General features: G+C 39.3%; 1 protein-coding gene across 2 annotated transcripts in view; it reads left to right on the forward strand.

Moving 5' to 3' along the window:
- The window catches only part of LOC128858552 (dmX-like protein 2), a 147,781-nt gene extending 124,434 nt beyond the window's left edge, over nt 1-23,347 (forward strand). For both annotated transcript variants that reach the window (XM_054094932.1, XM_054094933.1), the window contains 2 exons: nt 6,158-6,241; nt 22,954-23,347. In XM_054094932.1, coding sequence (XP_053950907.1) covers nt 6,158-6,241; nt 22,954-23,154 — 285 coding nt within the window. In that variant the 3' untranslated portion in view covers nt 23,155-23,347. The remainder of the gene's footprint in view (nt 1-6,157; nt 6,242-22,953) is intronic.
- Nucleotides 23,348-26,296: the final 2,949 nt, after the last annotated feature.

Consider the following 26,296-nt stretch of genomic DNA (forward strand, 5'->3'; position numbering starts at 1 on the left):
AAGTTTATAAAACAAAGCCAACAAATTTGGATGAATTAAACAATCCATTCGGGCAACAATTGCGGCTATTCCTGTCGCAACTCTCAAAGCAGCAATGAACAACTTTTTACTAAGATGCCGCACTTGTGTCAACGAGCATGGGGGCATTTAAATTCAATTATTTTTAAAACTAGTTAAGCTACATTTAATAAAATTTAATGACCTTCAACTTGAAAAAAAAATAAATGAGTTCCATACACTAAAAAAAAAGTTATTTGAGTTTCTTAATGTAGCAAAATTCATCAGCCACCCTGTACTTTGAACTCGGAATTGTCATCTAAGGAAGTTTTATAAAACATCTTATATGGAGCATTTTTTAGAAATCAGATCCATTGTATTTTTTGCCAAGACACAGCTTCTCCATTGGAGTTTTTTTCTATTATTCGATGATTCTTTTTGTTGTTTTGTCGAAATGAAATCTTTCTGAGCTATTTGTACTACCAAAAATGGGGGTTTTTACGTATTTCTATTAAATTATAATAATGCTCAGCTTTGTATAAATAATTCGATTTTTTAATTTTAGTTTATATCAAACCAAAATTGCTGTCATTTGGCAAAAAGAATGGCCGGATACCATAAATTTATGATCAACTATTTCAACATTTTTATCAGATGACTGAAGAATTTTTAACCAAATTAAAGCTATGTTAATGTTACGATTTTGATCCTTTTGAGGCAATTGCTTTATTCCATGCATACAATGAACTCTGTTATTAGCCGTTGTTTGCCAATTCTTGCTACCTCTTTGTATAATTCTTTGTAACGAGCCGTACAAGAATTCAGCTCACGTTGGAATTGTGCAGCTCTTTCGACATTGGGATCATTCGTGATGAAATGGTGTCCTAATTTTTTTGCAAGTGTAAGTCCTTCTTGAATTGAATTTGCAGTTAATTTTACAGGTTCTTCACTATCACTGCTTTCTATAGAATCAGCATTCTGTGAGGCAAAATGTAATATTTCCTCTTCGCTAAGAACTTCAGTTCATCAATGTCACCGAATACCAAGTCATCAAAACCCTCCCCACCAACTGCGTGAGCCAAATCAATTATATTGGGATTGAATCCACAGGATTTTTACGTTTTACACATTCTGACCAAATTGCTCTCCAACATCCGTTTAAGGTTGATGGTCGTAAATCTGATAATGCTAAAGTAGCATGTTTAACGCAATCTTTAATACGCAATTACTGTAAGAGTTTTATCCTTATCCAAAGTGTCCGAAATGTACTGGAATGTTCTTTTGATGTAGTAAGTTTTAAATGTTGCGGGGTCATTCCAGTGGTTGGATTAGGGATGTGGTATTCGGTAGCAGGAACAAAACTTTTACATTTTCGTGTTCCAACTGAGGATGCCCGGGTGCGTCTTTTATCATTTTTTAAAACCTTAATGCTTGCTGTTTGATATTGTTTCCGTCTACGGGAATTTATTTTTGTGCATTGTCCTCAAGCCATATAATGAGTGCTTTTTCCATTTTTTCTTTAGTAGCATCTCTAGTGTATGATGAAGGCTTAACAGATAGTTTCGTTCCAGAAATCGCCGGTTGCCTAATTGAAATTTAATTTTTTTTATAGTTCTTATTGTGGCTTCATTTAAACCGAACATTTTGCCAAGAAATGTTGAACCTTCTCCATTTCGAAGGCGATCTAAAATTTCAGTTTTGGTTTCCAAAGAAATTGCTTTCCGTTTTAGTTTTGTATTCGACATTTTCTTAGGCATATATTACATAAAATATTTAACAAAATTAAAAAATATAAATAACTGAATAAATATAAAATATTTTTTGGCTTGGCTTTTATCTTAATGCGTTAAATTTAATGTAACGTTGGATAAACAAATTTGCTAATAAAAAATTTCTTTACCAAACACGTCTGATTGCATTGATTATTCACAAAATATTAACACATTTCAATTGCTGTGACCAGTAAATTTGCTTGTATGAACAAAAGGGAAATTCCCCTAAATTTGTGGTAGGAAACTATTTGGCAAAAATCAAATTTGACAAAAAAAAATTCAAGCACAAAAAATTTTAAATCACGCTAAATGAAATAAAATCGGCTAAAAAATTAAAAATATTTTATTTTCAGACCGTGTTATATCAAAACCGTGTAAAAAAAGACCGTTTAAAAACAGAATTAGGTGTACATACATACAATCTTATAGAAGCGTGACCGGCAAAATCCAAATTTAGAGTTGCGTTTTAAAAAAAAATTAAATGCTGTTAAATAGGCGTATCCTTTTCGCAATACGCGTTGTGCGATTTATTCGTTTTGTGTAAAATTTACAAAAAGAGATCCATGAATGAAAAATGATTTAAATCAGTGTTACTATGTATATACCCTAAAAATCTACTAATTTCATGTGCATCTGCAAACGGTGCAATGGGATACCGAAATTAAAAACGTTGACGACTTCCCCGGACAAGGCGCAAATCATTGATTTGTTTGTGACAAAGCCGAACATATCGTTGGGTGAAGTTGAAACAGTTTTAAAGAAAAGTGGTGTTAATATAAGACTTGTACGGACTCAGGCTAAGTCAGAACGTGGGTCTTAGTGTTCTGCTGATAATCGACAATGAAAACATCCTTTTAAGGTTCATGTTTGGGGTCGATTCTCGGAAAAACGATTTGGTAATCTATTTGCGTTTACTACCAATTTTAATGCATTTTTGATTAATAAAAATTACCAAAAAATATTATTACTGTTTGTTGCGAAGATGTTTAGAAGAACTGGGATGGGATTGAATTGTTGGATAGGTCTTCTGAAAATGTTTGGCAATATTTAAGGTAAAACTCACACAAAACAAATATGGACGGTCAAGCAGTTATCAAGGCAAGACGGATTTGGAGCCGATTGCCTTTACAACTTGCGCAGAAATTAGCACAAAATATGATTCGAAGGCATGAAGCCGTTATAGCTAATGGTAGTAAATATATATTTTAATGTTTATATTGCGTATAATAAATATTGTAAGCCCATGCACTGCAGGTTGTTCGAATCGATTTACTGAAATAGTTTCTAGGTTATGGCGATCACGCTTCTAGTAGACAGACTTTATATGAACGTAACCACGTTAAATATAGGGTTTTTCAGTAAGAGCGCTTCAACTTTTGAACTTTTTTGAATAAAACACAAACGGTTTGACTTTTTTAACTAATTTTTTTTTTATTATCGAGTTTGAACATATACATTTAAGTATGAAATTCGATTTCTTTTGCATGACCACCGCGTGCACGTTTTACGAAGTCCAATCGTTGAACCCAATTTTCGACCACTCTTTTGCATAAATCGGCCGAAATTCCAGCAATTTCGCGTTCAATATTGGCTCTGAGCTCACAAATCGTCGCCGGCTTGTTACTGTAGACCAATGACTTCACATAACCCCAAAACGGGACGGCTTGTTAAATGGACCGTAAAATGGTCGTAACGCTCTTAAAGTAGCAGCAACAGAACGATTATTTTCATAAAAAATTTGCACGATTTGCAATCGTTGCTCAAGTGTGTAGCGTTCCATGATGAAATGTATACTAATGAAGTTTACAAATGACAAGCGAAAAATAAAAAATATTGCGTCGTTCGCCCTCCCTATCGGAAAAAAGTTGAAGCGCACCTATTGAACAGCGCTATACATGGAGTGGCAACCCAATCATTCAAGCTTTAGTAATAAAATATTGTGTGTAACTATATCAAATGCTTTAGAAAAATCGATGTGAATAGTATCCACCTTATATCCACTCTTAAAGGCTAATATACAGTTCGCGGAATAGACTGCCAATTTGGTAACTATAGAATGTCCGAAACCATGTTGGGATATTGGATCGGACTTAATTTCATAAAGCTTTGGAATAGTCTTTAACTCATCTTCAAAACGAGGTATAGAGCTGTGATACAAAGATGTATCAAGTTCATTAGACTAATTCATAAACTTGATGAACTTTACTTTATGATGTTTTTAATCGAGTTGGAGAGTTTAAATGTAATAATGTAAATAACCTTCAGCCTTTTTATTGTTTAGTATATCAGGATTGCTTATGCAACCACAAAGGAAGCAAAGAGCGTTAAAGATAGGGGAATAAGATGCTTATCAGATTTGAAAATGAGAAAAGAGCGTTTGTAAAAAGTCTATCTAAAAGTTCATTTCACAGGGATACTTTACATTGGAGGGAGTTAGATCAATATTATTTAGCAAACGATGTCTGGTCTCTTATTCAGGTTAAAATCGCCTAAAACGCATAAATGTCTGCCTTCATTCTAATCATCGATATGAAACCAGTTATGAATATGAGCTGCATATAGAGATTATGTGCTACTAGGTAGCATATTGGGCAGCAAATCAACAAGAAACTATATTATCAACGGATTTCACGATTTAAAGGAAGTTAGATGCAACCAATTCTTTTGACCAATGATATCAACTACAACGTTGGCTTGGAAACCTTATTACGCACAGTGTTATAATTAAAACAAAAATTAGATATATCATCGCCAGTGCCTGTTGTTGCTCTTAACGGTTCTACTGTTATTTACGCCATCACCATTCTCTATTGCGAAGCGAATGTAGTTAAGCAATGATTTCATTCACAAATAATAAATAAAAATAAATAAGTAAATTCTAAGTATAATCATGCAGTGCTGAACAAATCCAAACATATTTTAAGAACACCCACAAGATAAACATATTTTAAGAAAAACAAAAGATAAACATATGTATTTTAAGAATAACAAGAGATAAACATGTTTTTCCTAAACAGCAAACAAAAAAACGAATATACAAGTCATGTACCTAAAACAGTGAGATGAGGTATAAGTATAAATACGACTGTCAAATATGTGGGCAGTCAGTCCAGTATTAGCATAGTGCTAAAAGAAAAATAATTAAAAAAAAAAAATTTTATATTAATCGCAATTCAAGCAAGTCCTTAACTATCTTCCAAGTCTTTAACTACGTTCGTTTCGTGTCAGAGTCCTATCGTTCGCCTGTTTCTATTCCGCAATTCGAAAACAAATGCAGGCGGAAACTGTTGTGTCTATAACGTAAGAAATAACATCCCCTATTCCTAGTAATAGGTAAAAGAGTATTGTCAAGTTCAACGGAAATAATTTGGCTGTCGTTGTGTTAAATTTGTAATGGAATACAATACCATCTATAACAGCACCACCCACAACATCATGGACTACATCATCCCCACAAAAATCTACACTAACAAAAATAACTTCCACAAGTATAAAAACACCAATAATGAAAACAAGCAAACGCTTATGTAAACAAACGATTATGTGTATAAAGGAATAAGTATGTAAACAATGCAGACGAGCACTACCAGATATTCAAAAGTTTGCTTAAAAAAAATAGAAACTTTGCATGTTAGTATTATTTTAATACTTGAATGAATTACATATGGTAATTCCGCATATGACTAATGTTGTCTCACATTCTGCTACAGCGTAAGCGTTGGCGAACAACGTAGGGAATGCCAATGATAACTTTCGTCCGTAATAGAGAATAAGGCTGTTAACCTCTCTTAACACAGCAGTAGCAGCATTAGTGTTGATGGAGTTTAAAACATTAAAAGTGCTATGAAAATAGATTTTTTTAGTGTATAATTACTTCAGAGCATTTTTGATACAAATTATTACTGATAGGTTATAAGTGAGGTGCCGGTTTATTACTTCTTATAATCAATATTTTAAGCTCTTTTAAGAATATTGTAATAAAAACTTATTTGGGAGACTTTTGGCCATCAACCAATTTGAATAAATTTTCTCATTCGACATATGATTTTGATGTTGGCTTAACCTCCTCTATTAGTCTTGGGTCCGAACGGCTTGACAACTAGGAGTGTCATTATCGTAGCCTCGACACTTTCCGACCAAAAATTATTTACAGCAATCTAAAAGTTTTTCGGAGAGGAATGATGAATCGTTCTTTATTGGGGAAATTCTTTTTGACACACCGCGGTGTTTAAATAAACTGTAAGATAAGAAAAAAAAAAATAAAAGTTCATATAACAATTAGGTACAATCCGATATAAGTTTGTTTCAGTTAACCATTTGTTTGGACTTATGTGTAAACATAATCGTATATGAACAAGTTTGATATAATGTGATTTATTTTCTTTCAGGCGCATGAAGCTGCTATAAAGTGTATAGCTCTTGATCCCCACGAGGAGTTTTTCGCTACAGGATCAGCTGAAGGAGACATTAAGGTATTATTTCACGGTGCAGAAATGTAATTTATAATCTCTGAACCTTATAATTTTTGTATTAATCATTTTCTTGAATTTCTAAAACGTACCAGAAATATGTAAATTATGAAATTATATTTTCCATTATAATTTTTTTCTTCTCCCCTTTTGAATCTGTCAGCCCGATTCTGAATAAAAACCCTCTCTCTATTTTCTTTTCCTCTATTTCTTTTCCTCCTATCACGAATAAAAATTCCTAGGTAATTTTTTCCTCTTTCCCTTTACTTTTATCTAAAATGAACTTCGGAAAAGGGAAATTGTGTTTTGGGAGAAAAGTAGGTATCACAAGTATAAAAAAGGGGAATGTGGGATTGCATTCTCATTTGAATTTGTGTGAGGGAGCAGTAGATAAAAATTTAAGAATTTAAATTTTTCAATGGAATAAAATGCTACAAGTTTGTTTTTAGGTCAATAACCAACAAGAGTCAATCAGTGTTAGACAAGGAGAGTTTATCGGTCTTGTAAAGATAGTAGAAGCAAGCAGTACCACAAAAAAACGAAAAAGTAAATAACTCAAAAACTCAAGGAAAATAAGGGAGCTTCCTCGGAACCTGACAACAGTCAAGTGCAATTCTTGCAATGGCTGGTGCCACTTTTGGAGATGCCCTGGCCCACACACCACCCGTGAGTGGACGCGTGGCTACGTTGCCCCCAACTGTAGAGCCCATCACCCGAAACCGCCCCTATGGCGTGGCCACCGACCACCATCAGTCCACAACAAAGACAGCGAAACGCACAACAGTTCCAACACAGACAACTCAACACGTCCCTCAAACCCCGTATTACGAGCAGGAGCTTCAAGCTTCTTCAATTTAAATGTAACGGTCTTACGAGCAAGAAAGATAACATAATCGGCTTTATGAGCCGACACGGCTCGCTTCATTACGCTTGCTTCATTATCATCTCGATCGAGAAACTTGCCGACTTTTTTTTCCGCGGATCACCGGTCATACATCAACTTTTATAAAGCTGATTAGACCAGATTCGTGGAATTTACTGAAGACATCTTCGCCGCTCTCCCCATTCCCACCGATGCTTGCTTCATACCTGCCGTTCTAGCAAACGAGCGTGACCCCCTACACCAAGCCGATCTCGGAGATCTTCGCATAAAGGATATCAATGTGGAGATCCGGCAACTGGTAACTAAATGGGAAGAGCACTTGAAGTCCTGCAACTTCACCTGTGGTGTGAGTAAGCTCTGATCTACCGTAAGGTCCCTGACGAACCCGACCAAGCACGACGACAAGGTGGCCGACAGATCCAAGCGTAGTGCCATACGACGGCTGCACAAACTGATGAGAAACAGTACGCCAATTAATATACTTTCTCCAGCGATGAGGTTCAATATGCTGATGTTGAAAACGCTGGGTCCATTGGGAGTAGAGTACCTCACAAGGGTCTACATATATGCCTATGCCACTTTCATTATTCCTCACAAGTGGAAATCAGGGAGAGTGGTCCCACTATTGAAACCTGGGAAACCCGTCAACCAAGAGGAGTCTTATCGTCCGATTACTCTCCTTTCCCCAGTAGTGAACATCCTTGAAGCCGTTCTACACCCACTCTACACGAATCATATGACCCCTGACTCACACCAGCATGACTTCCGAAGAGTGCACAGTAGCACTACAGCACTCACCGCCATAAACACTCAGATAAACCGCGGGCTCAACCAAAACCGTCTCTGCGAGAGGACTGTCCTATTAGCGTTGGACCTAAAAAGGCTTTCGGTACATTCAGCCATGCCACGCTACTAAAGGATATTTTACATTCGACACCCGCGCCAGGGATGAAGAGGTGATCAGAGAACTACCTGAGTGGTCGTCATTCGTCGGTGCTATTTCGAGAACAAATCTCAAAACAGAGGAAAATAATGCAAAGAGTTTCGCAGGGTGGTGTCCTTTCACCCTTGCTTTTTAACTTCTATATCTCGAAACTCCCCCAGGCACCAGAGGGAGTCTCCCTGGTTTTCTACGCCGACGACGGCGTCGGGCAATGACATTGATGGCCTGTGCGCCAAGGTAAACGACCACCTCGCCTGCCTTTTTCGCTTCTTTGCTGCGAGGAACCTACAACTTTCCCCCACTAAATCCACGGCGACCCTCTTAACCACCTGGTCAAAGGAGGTCAAACTGCAACTTAAGGTAAAAGTCGATGACACACCAATTTCGACTGTTACAACCCCAAAATCTTGGGGGGTAACTTTCGACAGTCTGCCCTCCTTCTCAGCGCATACAACCGCAATTGCCAAATGGCGGTCCCGTTCTAAACTATGCTGCGCTTCTCTCGTCGCTTGGAATCAGTGATTCGCAGTGGACAAAGATTCAGACATGCGAAAACACTGCTATTCGGACTGCGACGGGATGCCTCCTGATGTCAACACCTACATAATGCGGCACATGTGCTCCCTGTAAATGAGCATAAGAAACGGCTCAGCAAGCAGTTCCTGCTAGTGTGTTACCGCAGGTCTCACCCATGCAGACACCTGCTAGCGCCTGAGCCACCGCCCAGGCATGCCAGGAGGCACCCCCTTACTTACGCGGTCGATATCCAGGACAAAACAGACCGTCAATTACTGGATCGGACAGTGTTTAGACAGACAATTAACGACATTCGTCGGGAGACTCTTACCACCTTCATAAGCTGATTAGATTAGATTGTTTCCGTATAATCGTGTCAACCGATTGCTCTCTCACCACACAGTGTTGCTAAACAGTACATTTCGAAATAATTTACAAAATAAACTTAGAAAATTTAAAATTTCATTAAAATAACTTAAAAACAATGTTGAATAATGTTAATTATAGATAATTGAACTATTTGCATTTGATGGTTTTTGACTTTGGCTTATTATACAATGAAAACACTGTGCGACAGTGAAATTATACTTTTATAGAGACCTAGTATAACTTGTAGGTATAGTAAAACTAAGAACAATGGTATAGGAGAAATTTCAAATACACCCCCAAAGTCTTATTTTATGGCCATAAAACCGTTTTTCAGTAGGTTGATGTGAACAATCACTCCTAACTTCGCCAATTTCCATCCGATTTCGAATTTGTTTTTATAGTTCGAAAATCCAAAAACAAGCCTTTTTGACAGTGTGTTGACAATTTTTCTCAAATGACAACTGACGAGACTGTAGACGGAAGTATTTGGAATTTTTTTATTTTTTCTCTATTTTTTCAACTTTGACATCATTTTAGCAATATTATCCGATATTGAGGATGTTTTTTGGTACACTACTGTTATAGTAAATTTAATTCGAATGAGCTATATTTGACGGTAATTGAATTAAAATTCATAGAGTTGTGTGAGTTTTAAGATTTTATCTTTTTTTTTTACGAATTTGGTATGTAGGTATAACTGACGCTAAATCGGAATAAGGGCGCGTTTCGAAGCATGAAAATGATAACAAGTGTCAGTATAAACACATCATATTTATTGGAGTATAGATATACAGTACAGTGCAGCAATCAATGAAAAGTCGCCACTCATTTGATTCGTGATAATAGTCCAAGAGGTAGAATAATTCTTTTACAATAAACAATTTTGTCATTCTCTTCATCAGAAAAAAGAAGAACTATTTGGAATTTTACAACAAAATTTTCTGAGTGTGCTTCTGGATGATAGAACTCAGTCCTGGCTGAATTTCATCGCAAAATATTCACTTTGGTAATTTTGTGGCCCACTTGAGAAAGCCTTACCCTATTATAATATAACCTTATTAAAACGTCAAAGTTTTATTGTTTTAATGTGCGGTAATCGGAATAAGTTTTATTTCATATGTGGTTTGTTGGTGGATCAAAAGCATCGGTTGAAGTTACAGAATAATAAAGCTCTGGTTGATGGCTACAACGATTTCTTTAAGCTTACATATAATACTTCTGATCGCTGGTATGAACCGGAATTTGCTTGTACTGAGTGTTCATTGAAATTTAAGAGATATAAATCAAAACGTTGCCAGAAAAGTCGAATTTCCTTATATTCTCCGATGATATGGCATCATCAGCCTTATCATAAACCAGATGACTGTTATTTTTGTAAAACGGCCGTAAACGGTCATCATTATAAAACTCGAAAGCACATAAAGTATGCTGATGTTGCAACTGTTAAGAAACCCGTAGTCTTGGACGATATAATTGACTCAACTGCAGGTCATGTATTGAAGGAAGTTCAACTCATTGCTGATGATGATCAAACTAATAACAATGAATGTCGTTCTGAAGACTTAGAATGAACATGTACTTTCCGTCTGATTCTAAGTCTTCAGAACGACACATTGTATCAAATTCAGATTTTCAGGATCTTTCTCGTGATTTACTTCTATCGGGAAGACAATCTGAAACGCTCGCTTCTCGATTTAAACAATGGAATTTAGTTGATGACGACTTCAGAATTACGTATTTCCGGAAAGATGATGATCGAATTTCTTACAGAGAAGTATTCGAAACTGATGAAGAGAATGACAAAATTGTTTATTGTAAAAGAATTATTCTACCTCTTGGACTATTATCACGAATCAAATGAGTGGCGACTTTTCATTGATTGCTGCACTGTACTGTATATCTATACTCCAATAAATATGATGTGTTTATACTGTTTCTCCTATACCTTTTTTTTTTAGTTTTTCTATAGCCACAAGTTGTGCTAGGTCTCCATAAAAGTATATTTAATTTTGTTTTTTTTTTGTCACACCGTAAAATTTGTAAATGATAACGCGGGTGTGTTTTGTTTTTTATCCGAAGGGGGAATCTTACATAGATACCGCCAACATATACGGCATGCACGGTTCATACTGATCGCTAAAGGTCCACCTTATTTGGGACCACGCACAGTCAATATTAGTACTAAACTGGAATTGCGACACAGTACGCCCACGTACTAAAGCCTAACTCCGACCTCTGTAGCTTTAGTTTCCGCGTTATTCGCCTGTTCAGGCTTTTGCTTTGTCGTAGACTCTACTCAGTTCAGAGGCCTTTATATCTTGTGGCATGATACCCGATTTGACACATACTGCTTCATACGACACTGCCCGAAAGCACAGGCAACTCTAAGGGCACTTAGTCTTAAACCTATTTCCGCCTTCTTCGCGTATGTTTTCTGTATCGGGGCTTTACCCCATATGGGTGCTGCATACATGAGCGTATACTGGGGAACTCTAGCCAGGAGCGCTCTTCTGCTCTGAGTGGGACCACCGATGTTGGCCATAATTCTTTGCAGCGCCCCCGTCCCCATGGCTGCTGTTCCGCATGCTTCTTTAATGTGCTCCTTGAAGCTTAGTCGAGCATCGATCATTACACCCAAATATCTTAGGGCTACTTGTGTTGTGACATTAAACCCATCAATGTTTAGTATGGTCGTTTCTAACTTTTTCTACTAGTAATGAGAACTGCTTCTGTTTTTTTGGCCTGCTAGCTGTAGTTTAACCGCCGTTAGCCAATTTTAGACCTTTGTTGTTGCCTCACTGCAGATGCTCTGAATCTGAGGGATTGTTTTGGCGACTATGGTCAACGCAATGTCATCTGCGTATCCTATTATTTGCACTTCTCTTGGCATTGGTAGTTGCAGTAGCCCATCATATGGCACATTCCAATACAGATCTCTGCATTACTCCGCTCGTCACTGCATATCTCTTAGGATCTTCATCTGTCTTAAATAGAAGAACTCTTTCCGACAGATAACTGTTAAAACCCGTACTAGGTATGCTGGCGTTTTTTTCTCTTCTAGAGCCTTTATAACATGGGACCATTATGCCGAGTTGAAGGCGTTCTTGGTGGGCACTGTAAAAATCACACACTTGCCAGCTTGCTGATCGTACTAGAGCCCTGCTGGCGTCAGTGATGTCGATTATTGACGCATTCACTTCGAACCTTTTTTTCCCCCAGTGTTTAGCAGAACCGTATCAAGTAGTGAGAATGCCTTAATCAGGGCATCTCCCCTTTTATTGGTATATGTGCTAACCCATTACAAGGCCCAGGCATTGAAATCACCCGCAATCACGTTTGGTGTGGTACCACGAGCGTTTTGCACAAGTTCATCCAGCAGGTTTTCGAACTCTGCTTGCGTCAATTTCGGTGGCGCGTAGCAACTGTAGAAATAGATACCACATATGTGTGTTTGCTCGGGTATAGTAATCGCTGTCGGTGTGCGGTTGGTCCTGCAGGGTATTTTCTTCCCACAGGCCCATATATCAGCTTTACTTTTCCTGTCCGAGACCCACGTTCCAATGTTTAGGTTTGTATGCTGGTCGCTGACTAGCACATCCACATCCACCTTATTTTCGTATACCCTTTGTTATAGTAGCTCTTGCGCAGCCTCGCAATGGTTTAGATTGATCTGCTCAATCCTCACGCGAGTATGTGTAAGAGTGTGTATGCAAAAATATCAATGGTAACATTGCGTCGATTCAACCAGACATAAACACACACAAACCGATGAGTTGTGTAAATAAGTATCTAAAAGAACGCAGTATTTTTATTCGGAATACGTTTTGTTCCATTTTGTATATCCTACGGGCAACGGAGAGAGACAACGATACGTTGGTGAGTTTGAGCACCATAAAAGTTTAAAGACGAGGCAGTAAGAGCACGAAAAGATGCGTTGTCATTGTCGCCAATATCAACAGCGTTCCTTTGATAAACAATTATTCTACTCGTTTACTTAGTCACTAGTGCGACGCGGCACTAGCAGAGACCAGCGAAGTGGTGAGTGCAGCGACGTGAGAGTAGCAAAGCAACCACTATGTGCCTTAGCGCGCGCGATACCAGCAGCATCATCCTCAGCATGAATAGGCGAATTTACAGTCGCAGGGCTTACAGCAATAATGCAGTTGTTTAGCTTACTCAGTATAGAGAGAAGCTCCGCAACCTTTCCAAGTAACATCTGTTTATCATCGTGTAAAGATTGAAGAAGAGAAATCACTCGAGCCTTCTCAGCTCCGAGCCCAGCCAGTTCGGTAAAAACAACACTAAGCATAGATTCCAACTCTTTCCCGCCCATTGTTTTGCTTTTGTGTAACACCAGCGTTTCGTTTTTTTGGAATATCTAAATGAGAAACAACAGTTTCCGAAATATCCACAGGTGTCAATGGTTCAGCCGCAAAGGGGGGTGGAGACGAGGAGTGAATCGAGTTTCGCCGCACTTTTGCGCAAGTTGACCAAATAATTACCATGAAATCTTAAGGATTTAGCGTGTTTCCTTCGGTGTTAGAGCCATCACATTCCATGCCATAGGATTCACCTTGATACAATGAATGCTTAAAAAACGATCCCTTTTCATAGCTTTAATGCGTAAAGAATGTAGGCTAACTAAGTGTCTCTATTCAAGTGAACCAATAAATGGAGCACAATATTACATCTGCTGAAGTTTTACTGCTGGGAAATACCGTTAGTTGGAATAATATTTTCGAGCAAAGTACAGTCTTCACTTCTTATCAGAAACCCTTGAGTAACTAGATCAAATACGGTTGTTTTAATAACCATTTTCTTCCATAAAAATTATTGCTTCTAATCAAGTGAACCGGACTGTATAGATTCTTTAGGTCGAAGTGCAAATTCCCGTCATAATAATAATCGCCACCGGACGTGGACTATATGAACTAATGTATTCAAATTTTATAGGCACATGACTTTTATCTTTGGATACCTGGCTCAGGTAATGAATTTGAGATTCTACTCTAAAAGGCGAAGTGTGTACATAGTTACAAAGGGTAGTGCGATTTTTTAATCGCTTTCAGCAGATTCCATTTCATTCACATTTCCATTTTCACTTCACAAAATTATGTACGTACATGTGTGCATACATTTATACGTACACTCGTATTCATTTTTGGTTGTTGTTCGTATTTAGATTGATTTTAAAATGTTTTAATGGCTTTCTAAGGTAATTATTAACGTTATTTAGTGTTGTTGTATTTTGTGACCATGTTAGTTGCTTATAATATCGAGCTGGGTGGTAGTGTGAGTTCGATGGGATGCTAGTACTGAGATTGTGACTCCATGATATGTTACGCAATGGTTCAACTTAGAGATGATATTAAATTATGCCTAGTAAGTAATTAAATCTACATTCAGCACAAAATGGGGTCTGAAGCCACATGATGTCGTACTCTAGAGCGCAACTTAGTGGTTCTGCCAATTTTGCCTAGTTTGGTGGGTAGCTCTTCAGAAGGGCTATATATATATATAATGGGCTACACCCTTTTTGGGTGATTTGCCGAGCTCCTCCTCCTCTTTGTGGTGTGCGTCTTGATGTTGTTCCTCAAAAGGAAGGACCTTCAGTTTCAAGCCGATTCCAAACGGCAGACATTTTTATGAGGAGCTTTTTCATGGCAGAAATACACTCGGAGGTTTGTCATTGCCGACCGCTATTAGAAAAAACTTTTTCTTAATAGGAAGGGCTATAACCCCACTAAATGAGAGAAAGTGCAGTGGACTGCATGTATTGGCATCACTGGGGCGTGTAGAATATGCGCCACTGCCGTCCTTAACGTCAGTCTGCACTTACTTTTTCCTTCTTTGTACTTCGTGCTGATCTTTCTATGCACGAACTGGGTTTTGAGGGTTGTGCTAGGGCTATATTTCGAAGCACACTGGATTGGAAGAGGGGGGGAGTCTGCACGAACATAGGTACTTCTGCTTTCACCCTCGGGTCCCAGAGGGAATCTGGAGTGGGAGCGGGGGTTTTCTCTAACTCTGCCAACATATTAGTCTCCTTTAAAATACCGAAAACTAGTAGTGTTTTTTAAGCAAAGGTCTTCGCGATCATGCAGGTTTGCAGACATTATAACATTATAAACTGTCTGACATACTACCGAAAACATTTTTACCCAAGTGGCAAGTATAATATAATAATTGCGTAATATCAAAGGATAATATTTTGCCAGGCATTTTAAAAACATAGTATTTATATTTGAAGTCCGAATAGAGCAAACTTTTTTCACTGAATGATAAAACGAAAGCATCAAAGGGATCATTGCAAAGCAGAGATAACGGTAAATCGAAGTTAATCGCGCGAAGTTAAAGAAATTAAAAAACCAAAATATAAAAACAGTTTTTTGAGAGTGTCGAAATAGTGTGTTATTTGTTTTTGTTGCTTTAGTTGTTGTTTTTCCAAAGAAGTAGTCAAAGAAAGGGATTTATTTTGAATGTCAAAACTCATTCTTGGCAAACTGTAAGTATATTTTCCGATAGTCCAGCTGCAATCATGCGTCGCCATGTTGCAGTTCTCTTCTGGCCAGTTCCTGTAGATCAAACGTATCGAACGTGAAGGAATTATTTCTCTTATCTGAGCTCCAGAAATGACATCGGTGTCCCCTTGACCGTTGTTAAGTGGAAACTGCAAAATTTTCTTCTTAAAAAAGCTCAAGACTATTTGAAAAATACTTTTCCCTCAGTACGACAGTAGCAGGACGTTTAAAGTGCTGAGTAGTAGTAGGAGTAGTGCTGAGGTAGTCACCGGTCACTGGGTGATCGAAACCGATGCGGAGAAGCTTGGATTTCCGTACAATTCGCATTGCAGGAGCTGTGAGGATCCTGCGGAGAAAGAGTCAAAGAAGAGAGTACTTTCTTTACAAATGTCCAGGTTTCGCGGCTAGGCGCTTATGGTTCCTTAGTGTGTCTTTTGTGGATAGGCAGTTCTCCAGCCTATATCTCTTTTCTCTCCTCCACTACATCAACAGCACTGGATGGTTGTAAATGGGTCTTCTTCCTTTAAGTCCTGTAATTTTTCGCAGGTAGTGGTATCAAAACGACACTTTAGTGCTACTTGCCATCTAACCTATCTACCTACCTTGGCCTAGTAAGAGAGTAAAATGTGCAGAAATAAGTGATTTGTAAAGCTTACATTTCATATTATTGATAACTGCTATAATGAAAACTCATACTTATTAGTTATTAGACAACGTAAGATATAAACCTTGTCAACGTAAAATAGACTCTACGAAGTAAAACATTTCCCTCATCCAATAACTGTTATGTGGTGGCAATGCTTTTGCCATAAAACTTATAACTTTTGTATCCCTTAGTACATATTTTATAACATAAGATTTGTTCAGCTCTAATTTTGTTTATTCTAAAACCACTGCTTACTTTGATTTTAAATGTCGATGAACTCTGAAAGAAACTGTTTGAGAAAGACGCAAAAGCACAAGGAGAGCCCGAAAGCCAGAGCGAGTTAGCGGACAAATATTTTTATTCAAAGTGAATACATTTTTTATTCAAAGTCAATATAAATATAAACGTTAGAATTGAGCACTTGAAAATCAAGACTCGTGGCGAAATGTTGGGCTTAGCAATGTGTCTTATTTACACTGACACCTTCGTCCCTGTAGTTCGGTATGCAACAGCTGAAACTTTTTCTACATCAAATGGATATTGCGACCGCTTACTTAGCAATCCTTCTCCAATCTAAATAGCCAGGTTTTATTACTTCGTCGATGCCGAGCAGCTAGGGAAAGTGCAATGAGTACTAAAGAAAATTGGTTTTTATTCAATGTCTGGTTTGTACACGAAGGAAAACTAAAATGGGCATTTCTAAAAAATGGATTTTGTTAATGAACAACCTATTGACGTGGAATATAATGGAATTGTAAATGGGAGGAAATCCAGTCCAGGCTCTCAGGCTCTCGTATATAACTGTATAAGGCAATATTGTCCATAGCATTTAAGAGAAAATTCTCTTCATTCTCTAAAAAAAGATGTACATAGTGTATCTACGTTGATGCTTGTGGTGACCATATATCGTCCTCGTGATACGGGGCTCAATAATCCTCCATGTGAGAAGGAATTTTATCATCACCTTTTCAGTGAGCGTCAAGTAAAAAGTCATTTTCGAGCTTTGGCGATGCTGATTGGGGTGGTAAACCCATGACGGTAAATCCCTCACTAACTGTACACAATTGGCAAACAATCCGGTGTACCACGCACACATCAATATAAAATATCGTTATGAGAGAGAAGTACTACAAAACGGAGATTTTGAGGTGAAATATGTTAATGCCAGCGATATACAATAGTAGCAGATATATTTAAAAAATGTACCCAAATGTAACTTAAATATGCAATTTACTGAGCTGACTGGTCTTAAAAAACACCTAATTAGCATATTTCTGTTCAAGGGTATTATATAAATTTCGCTTGTTAACTATGGTGAGCTAAGGAAAATCACATTGCAGTGATTTCATTACATAAGTGTGGTAAAAGTGCAAGTGAGATTTACGAATTGCAGAAAAAACTTAATAGTTCATGAATTTTTGTTTACCGCACGATCAATCATTTGAAGTAACAGACAAAAAAAGAAGTGGTCGTCCTCGCATGGTTCGAACCAGTGCAGCTATAAAAACAGTTCGAGAAAGAATTCGGCGAAATTCCCTTAAAAGCAGATCCATGCGAAGACTAATTAGAGATGATCACGCGATCAACGGCCATAAAAATATGATTTTCACGGATGGAAAAACTTTCACTGTTAAGAAGCAAAACGATAAATTCTATGCTAAAACTTCTAAAGACACAAAATATGTTGTTTCAAGGGTTCCGCGTGGTCACCATCCAACCTCCGTAATGGTTTGGTGGGGAGTGACTTATAAAGACGTTACATCTCTTCATTTAAGCGCTTTAAGGCTAAAAAACAATATTTCTGTGTTCAAAGCCGCAGAAGATTGGCCGTCTGGAAATCTAGATCTGAATGAATTGAACTACAGTTTGTGGTCAGAATTGGAGAACATGGCCGGCCGAAGACCTCACAGAAATTTGAAGAGTCTCAAACAATCTTCGGTTCGAGCAGCGATGTCAATATCCAGGGAAACCGTGTGTGCTGCACTAGCTGAATAGCCTAATCGTTTGAAGACTTGTGTAAAAGCAAATGGTGATCACTTCGAATAAAAATTAAATTTTTTTTTAATATTTACATGAGCTTCATTAACAAAAAAACCATTATAATTTCATATCTATAACAGACTTAACTTGTTACAGAACTTATGGCAGGACAAAGTTTAAACAAGGTATTGAAAATGGGCGAAATTGGTCAATAACCACTCCCGTCTGCCGTATTACGGTGATTTCCTAAAAAGCAAAAAAGGCGATATATCTGTATTGAATTTTTAGGTTTGCAGATGTAGTACAAATGTAAAACACATTTTGTTATTTGATAGTTGGGAATTCAGCTGTCAATCAGTAAAAAAGGTTTTTTTAATTGGCCGCGAAGTTTTTGTTTGGCGTTCGTTGAAAAATGGAAAATCAGAAGGAACATTTTCGTCATTTTTTTATTTCTGTTTATGGTGACGAAGCCTTAAGAGAGCGACAGAGTCAAAATTGTTGTGCCAAATTTCGTTCTGGTGATATTTCACTCAAGGATGGTTCCATGTGTAGAAGTCCACGCAAGTGGGGAAAGTTACTGATCGCCATTCACTTGGGAATGGCCAGGACGATTCTTCTGCATATGGTTCAAGCAGCTCACAACGGCCGGGATTAGCCCACGTATCCTCTGGGTAGCTTCCGAACACCCGTTCGGGAGTGAGCTAACGTGAGAAGGCGAAACATTCCAGGATAGCTGGTTGTGCGTTGGGTTTGGGACCCGCCACTTAAAAATCCCCCCCCAATGAAAAGTTTGAAAAAGCCTCGGATGAGACCTCCCTATGCTGATGATGACCCCTGCAAACGAAATAAGGAATATGATTTGAGGGCATGCACCTGGAATGTCCGGTCCCTTAATGGGGAAGGTGCCTCTGCCCGGCTGGTTGATGTCCTCGTGAGAGTAAAGGCTGACATCACTGCCATCCAAGAGATGCGATGGACGGGACAAGGTAAGAAAAACATAGGACCTTGCGACGTCTACTACAGCTGCCATGTAAAGGAGCGCAAATTCGGTGTCGGATTTGTTGTGGGAGAGAGACTTCGTCGCCAAGTACTGTCGTTCACTCCGGTGGACGAGCGTCTCGCAACAATCCGCATCAAAGCCCGTTTTTTTAACATATCGCTAATTTGCGCCCACGCCCCGACGGAAGAGAAGGACGATGCGACCAAAGATTCTTTCTATGAGCGCCTGGAACGCTCCTATGAGCGCTGCCCCCGCCACGACATAAAAATCGTGCTTGGCGACTTCAACGCCAGGGTGGGCAAGGAGGGAATTTTTGGTCCCACAGTCGGAAAATTCAGCCTGCACAACGAAACATCCGGTAACGGACAGAGGCTGATCGACTTCGCCGGGGCCCGAAACATGGTAGTCTGCAGCACCAGATTCCAGCATAAGAAGATTCACCAAGCCACCTGGCTGTCTCCTGATCGAAAAACACGAAACCAGATCGATCATGTTGTGATAGATGGAAGACACGCTTCTAGTGTATTAGATGTACGTACGATCCGAGGACCCAACATCGACTCGGATCACTACCTTCTTGCAGCCAAACTGCGCACACGCCTCTGTGCAGCAAAAAACGTGCATCTACCTACGCAAAGAATGTTCGACATCGAAAAGCTGCAATCACAACAGACAGCCAGAAGATTCGCCACTCGACTCTCACTCCTGCTCTCAGAGAGTACTGCCCAACAAACCGGCATCCACGAACAATGGAGCAACATTTCTCGTTCTCTACGTACCGCCGCCGAAGAAGAAATCGGATTCCGGCGAGCCCGAAAAAACAATTGGTACGACGAGGAATGTCATGCTGCCGCAGAAAGAAAGGATGCCGCCTATAGAGCCACGCTGCGATCGGGCGCAACGCGAGCCATGTGGGATCGCTACAGAGAGCTGAAAAAGGAAGAGAGACGTATTATCCGAAAGAAGAAACGAGAGGCCGAAATACGTGAGTGCGAAGAGCTTGAGATGCTGGCCAACAGGAACAACGCCCGAAAATTCTACCAGAAAGTTCGGCGGCTTACAGAAGGTTTTAAGACCGGGGCGTTTTCCTGTAAGAACAAAGACGGCGAACTGGTGACTGACGTACAGAGCAATCTTAAATTATGGAGGGAACACTTCTCGAACTTATTAAACAGTGACAGCTGCGCATGTCACCGAGAAAGTGAAGATCCCGATACCCCAATCGTTGACGACGGAATTGTCGTTCCGCTGCCCGATCATGACGAGGTGAGAATAGCGATAACGCGGCTAAAGAACAACAAAGCCGCGGGCGCCGACGGACTGCCGGCTGAGCTATTCAAACATGGCGGCGAGGAGCTGGTAAGGTGCATGCATCAGCTTCTATGCAAAATATGGTCGGATGAAAGCATGCCTGCCGATTGGAATTTAAGTGTACTCTGCCCAATCCATAAGAAGGGCGATCCTGCAATTTGTGCCAATTACCGCGGTATTAGTCTTCTAAATATCGCCTATAAGGTTCTAGCGAGCGTATTGTGTGAAAGGCTGAAGCCCACCGTCAACCAACTGATTGGGCCTTATCAGTGTGGCTTCAGACCTGGAAGGTCTACCATCGACCAAATATTCTCAATACGCCAAATCTTGGAAAAGACCCATGAAAGGAGAATCGACACACACCATCTTTTCGTCGACTTCAAAGCTGCATTCGACAGTACGGAAAGGAGTTACCTGTATGCCGCGATGTCTGAATTTGGTATCCCCGCAAAACTAATACGGCTATGTAAGATGACGTTGCTCAACACCAGCAGCGCCGTCAGAATTGGGAAGGACCTCTCCGAGCCGTTTGATACCAAACGAGGTTTCAGACAGGGTGACTCGCTGTCGTGTGACTTCTTTAACCTGATGTTGGAGAGCATCGTACGAGCCGCAGAACTTAATCGCTCAGGCACAATTTTTTATAAGAGCGTACAATTGTTGGCGTATGCCGATGATATTGATATCATCGGCCTTAACAACCGCGCTGTTAGTTCTGCCTTCTCCAAACTGGATAAAGAGGCAAAGCGAATGGGTCTGGTGGTGAACGAGGACAAAACGAAGTACCTCCTGTCTTCAAACAAACAGTCGGCGCACTCGCGTATCGGCACCCACGTCACTGTAGACAGTTATAATTTCGAGGTTGTAAAAGACTTCGTCTATTTAGGAACCAGCATTAACACCGATAACAATGTCAGCCTTGAAATCCAACGTAGAATCTCTCTTGCCAACAAGTGCTACTTTGGACTAAGTAGGCAACTGAGCAGTAAAGTCCTCTCTCGACGAACAAAACTAACACTCTACAAGACTCTCATCATGCCCGTCCTAACGTATGGCGCAGAAGCGTGGACGATGACAACATCCGATGAAGCGACGCTTGGAGTGTTCGAGAGAAAGATTCTGCGTAAGATTTTTGGACCTTTGCACGTTGGCAATGGCGAATATCGCAGACGATGGAACGATGAGCTGTATGAGCTTTACGACGACATAGACATAGCGCAGCGAATAAAGATCCAGCGGCTACGTTGGCTGGGTCATGTCGTCCGAATGGATACAAACGCTCCGGCTTTGAAAGTATTCGATGCGGTACCAGCTGGTGGTAGCAGAGGAAGGGGGCGGCCTCCTCTGCGTTGGAAAGATCAGGTGGAGAAGGACTTGGCTTCACTTGGTGTGTCCAACTGGCGCCGGTTAGCACGAGAAAGAAACGACTGGCGCGCTTTGCTAAACTCGGCCAAAATCGCGTAAGCGGTTATAGCGCCAATTAAGAAGAAGAAGATATTTCACTCAAAGATGAAAAATGCTCTTGTCCTCCAGTTGAAGTTGATGACGCCGACGAGATTGCAGAGAAGCTTCATGTATCACATACATGCATTGAAAATCACTTAAAAGAACTTGGCCATGTTCAAAAACTCGATACATGGGTTCCTCACGAACTGAAAGAAACGCATTTAAAGCAAAGCATTAACAGCTGCGATTCGCTAAATAAACGTAAAACGACTGATAACTGGCGATGGAAAATAGGTTGATTACAACAATATCAAGCGGAAAAAATCGTGGAGCAGGCCAGATGAATCAACTTAAACAACATAAAAAGCTGATATTCATCAAAAGAAGGTTTTGTTATCAGTTTGGTGGGATTACAAAGGAATTGTCTACTTTCAACTCTTACCACCCAACCGAAGGATCAATTCTGATGTCTACATTGAACAACTAACGAAACTAAATAATGCAGTTAAAGAAAAGCGGCCCGAATTGACAAATCGGAAAAGTATTGTATTCCATCATGAAAATGCAAGGTCACACACATCTTTGGCCACTCGGCAAAATTATTGGAACTTGGTTGGGATGTTTTGCCATATCCACCATATAGTCCTGACCTTCCACGATCTGATTACTTTTGGTTTCGATCTTAACAAAACTCCTTTAATGGTAAACATTTCAATAATGATGATGGTGGATGTCAAATCGTACCTGATTCAGTTTTTTGCTAATAAAAACCACAAGTTTTATAAACGTGGGATTATGATGCTGCCTGAAAGATGGCAAAACGTCTTTTATCAAAATGGGCTATACATTATAGAATAAAGTTATTTAGTTCTATGAAAAAATTATCTTTAATTTTCTAAAAAAATCCGTAATTACTTAGTTGCCAACCCAATAGTATCATGAAAGGTTACAATCTGCGTAGCGCGTGGTAATAAACATGGCTACCAAATGAATACAATTGGGAGCAAATTTTTTTATCAGAATAGAGATGAGTTTTTAATTAGCTTACAGCACATCAGGTACATAACTCTATAATTAACCACTTTTTACTTTTGTTTCAGATATGGAACTTAAATCAGTATTCATTGATTAGCACATGCCCTGCTGAACATGCTAAAAACAGTTTTTTTAAGCATATTGGCCAAGGCGTAAGTCAAATACACGTGGACAATTATGGACGTCTTTTCTCTTGTGGTTCTGATGGTTGCATGAAGGTTCGCCAACTAGTAGAGAAGGAATCAATTGTTCAGTCTATTTATTAAAAATTTGAAGAAGATGTACGTAATACAAAACACAAACAATTTTACATGTACGACTGTTTAATTGATATACCTAAAATACCAAGTATTCAACATATATATGTATATATATGTGTTAGATGTTATATATATATATATGTTATACGTTATTTGTAGTTTGAAAAATAAAGTAATCGTTAATCGTTCATATACCATATTTACGGTCTCAAATTTACTTATTTGCAGCAATTAGCAGATTTTAGAAAATTGCTTCTAGAGACCACATGTATTAGATGCACACTCGTTACCCTCTGAAGATTGTACTATGCTAAAAAAATTTCACTCCACTTGGACATATGTATGTATACATAGTCAATGGAATGATTGTTTCCAAAGTGAGATCTGAAACTAGGAGAATACTATATTTAAGAAAATTGTGAAGCTGAAAAAGCATTGGAGATCTTTCAAAGTTTGTCTTCACCAGCAGCTCGCCAAAAATAACAGTTAATAACCAATGTGTTGAGGTTATACCCTAGAATCTATAAATGTCGAGCCACCATAATGTTAATAGCGCCTACCGTTCCAGCTATTGTAAACCTTTTACGTACCGTGATGTTCTATGTATGGTATCTTTAACACCAGACCATCTTACTCATTATCTCTCGATTTCATTTGCGCGAATCACTTAACTTTTTTAACTTAGCTTAACAAAGCTAAAAACAAATCGGTACGATGTGTGTTTAAAAAGTGACGCGAATTTTGAATTTTCGCAGGTTACGTATATTCGAATTTTGATTTTTTGTGGCGATATGTTCGTACTCATGTCTCTCACTCATGCCGACGAGTTCGGCCATTTGAATGTTTAGTTAATTGTTGACAGCTGCTTTGCTTGCACGTGTTTCGGCTCGTCTTCGATTTTTACCTATTCAAAAAGATGGATCAAAGAACTTGTATCAAATTTTGTGTGAAAAACGAAATTAAGTGCGCGGATGCATTCCGAATGTTGACTGTGTTATAACACAGTATGCGGAGAAGCTACTTTGGACCAAAGCAACGTTTATCGGTGGTACAAAATGTTCTCAGAAGGCCGAGAAGATGTGAACGACGAAAAGCGTGGCGAACGCCCACGCACGTCAACAACAGACGAAATTGATGCAGTGAAGAAAATTGTATTGACCAATCGTCGAATCATCGTTAGAGAAGTTGCTGAGGACCTAGACATATCGATTGGCTCGTGCCATTCGATTTTTTCAATGAGTTGGGCATGAGACGGGTCGCCGCAAAATTTGTACCAAAACTGCTCGCATGAACATTGCTGCATGAGATGTTGGGCTCTGTCCTCGGCGATCCAAATTTGCTCCAGAGGGTCATAACTGGTGACGAATCGTGGGTTTATGGTTATGACGTGGAAACCAAAGCGCAATCATCTCAATGGAAGCTGCCAAGACCGAAAAAAGCGCGTGAAGTTCGGTTGAATGTAACAGTTTTGCTTACCGTGCATCACGAGCTCTTGCAACAGGGTAAAACGGTCAATAAGGAATATTACCTGCAAGATATGCACAATTTGCTCGAAGCAATCCGCCAGAAACGCCCAGATTTGTGGAAGAACAAAAATTGGATCCTGCATCAGATATGGCCCCCTATGACTTTTTCTTGTTCCCGAAACTGAAGAAGCCCATGAAAGGACGACGCTACGCTACGATTGAAGGGATAAAGACTGCATCGAAGGAGGAGCTGAACAAGATAAAAAAAATGATTTTTTGAAGTGCTTCGAAGATAGGACAAAACGTTGGCACAAGTGCATAATATCTCATCTGGATTACTTTGACAAAATAGATATTAATAAATAAATAAATAATTAAAACAAAACACAAAATTTGCGATACTTTTTGAACACACCTCATATTTTCAGAGATCTGAAGAGCTGCGCCACGAAGCCTCCAAAGCCAGTCTCGATGGAATAAACATGGAGATGCTAAAAACTAGAGTTCAAGAGAATTCTACTAATTAAATTAATTAATCCGTAAAAGACAGGAAATGTTCGTACAACTACTGAGTTCTTGAAAACGGGTAGTTTCCGTCCAAAATGTGCTAGAATCGGCTGACCAGTGACTTGAGTTCGTCAAGTGAACGAGCCGGAAGCACCAGGTGAGTATTTGGAACCGAACAGCCGATTCCATCTATCACCCCCGTCTCCGCCACATTAGCACGTTTGGCCATAGCCTGTGTTAGCATTTTGTAAACCTCCTACCGAGTGATCGGTGCTTTGAATTTAGCGTTAAGTGCGTTTCGTTAGTTTAGTGCTGCAGTGGTTAGTAAAAATACCGTACCGGCCAGCCAGCTAGTAAGTGACCGTCGCAGTCTCAATTTGAGTCGGCAGTCTCAATAATAACAACCGGTCTCGATAAATCGAACAGGGTTGTATTTTTTGTGACTTAAAAGGTACTGTAGTCGTCGCGCAAGAAAACAAAACAAAATATGTTATGCAGATGTGCAGTTGCTGACGGGGTGAAACCCAAATTCAAAGTCAAAGGGCCTTTATTTCACAGCTTTCTTATAAAATGAGGTAAAATGTGATATAGGGTTGCTATTTGCGAAACTAAAAAATAAAAAGTAGGTGGTGCCACATAATTATGCAGTGGCGCTCTGAACATTCTCCTCCTGTTGGCAGGTCCTATCGCCAACCATGTCATCATCGATGGGAAGAGCGCACAATTTAGCTCGTTTACAGACGCCATCTTCCGTTTTTAGTTCAGCAACTCGACCTTCGAATACTTGCTCCGTGAACTGCACATGCTGCCAGTGGCCAAGTCGACCGATGTTTAATGTTGAAAGACTTGGTTGTGGTATAGATGAGAGTGGAGCACCTATCAAGAAGTGCGCTGCACATTTAAGTCGTCAGAATTTTCTGAAATTGAACGAAGAGGTCGAGAATTTATTACTGACACTGAAATCTGACATATTAGAGTCCTAAGCTGATCAAAAGTAACCAATGCTAAACCTACAACTCGCCAGAGGTAGAATGTTGCCATTTTGATTGAGGACTCCCAAAGGCCTCCAAAATGCGAAGACCTTGGTAGTATGAACTTCCAATCAATTCCTTCGATGAGACATTGCCGATGAATTGCTTCAATGTGTTGTTGCTTAAGGTAATGTTGCCGTAATT

Source organism: Anastrepha ludens, chromosome 3 (assembly GCF_028408465.1).
Source record: "Anastrepha ludens isolate Willacy chromosome 3, idAnaLude1.1, whole genome shotgun sequence".
Lineage (NCBI taxonomy): Eukaryota > Metazoa > Arthropoda > Insecta > Diptera > Tephritidae > Anastrepha > Anastrepha ludens.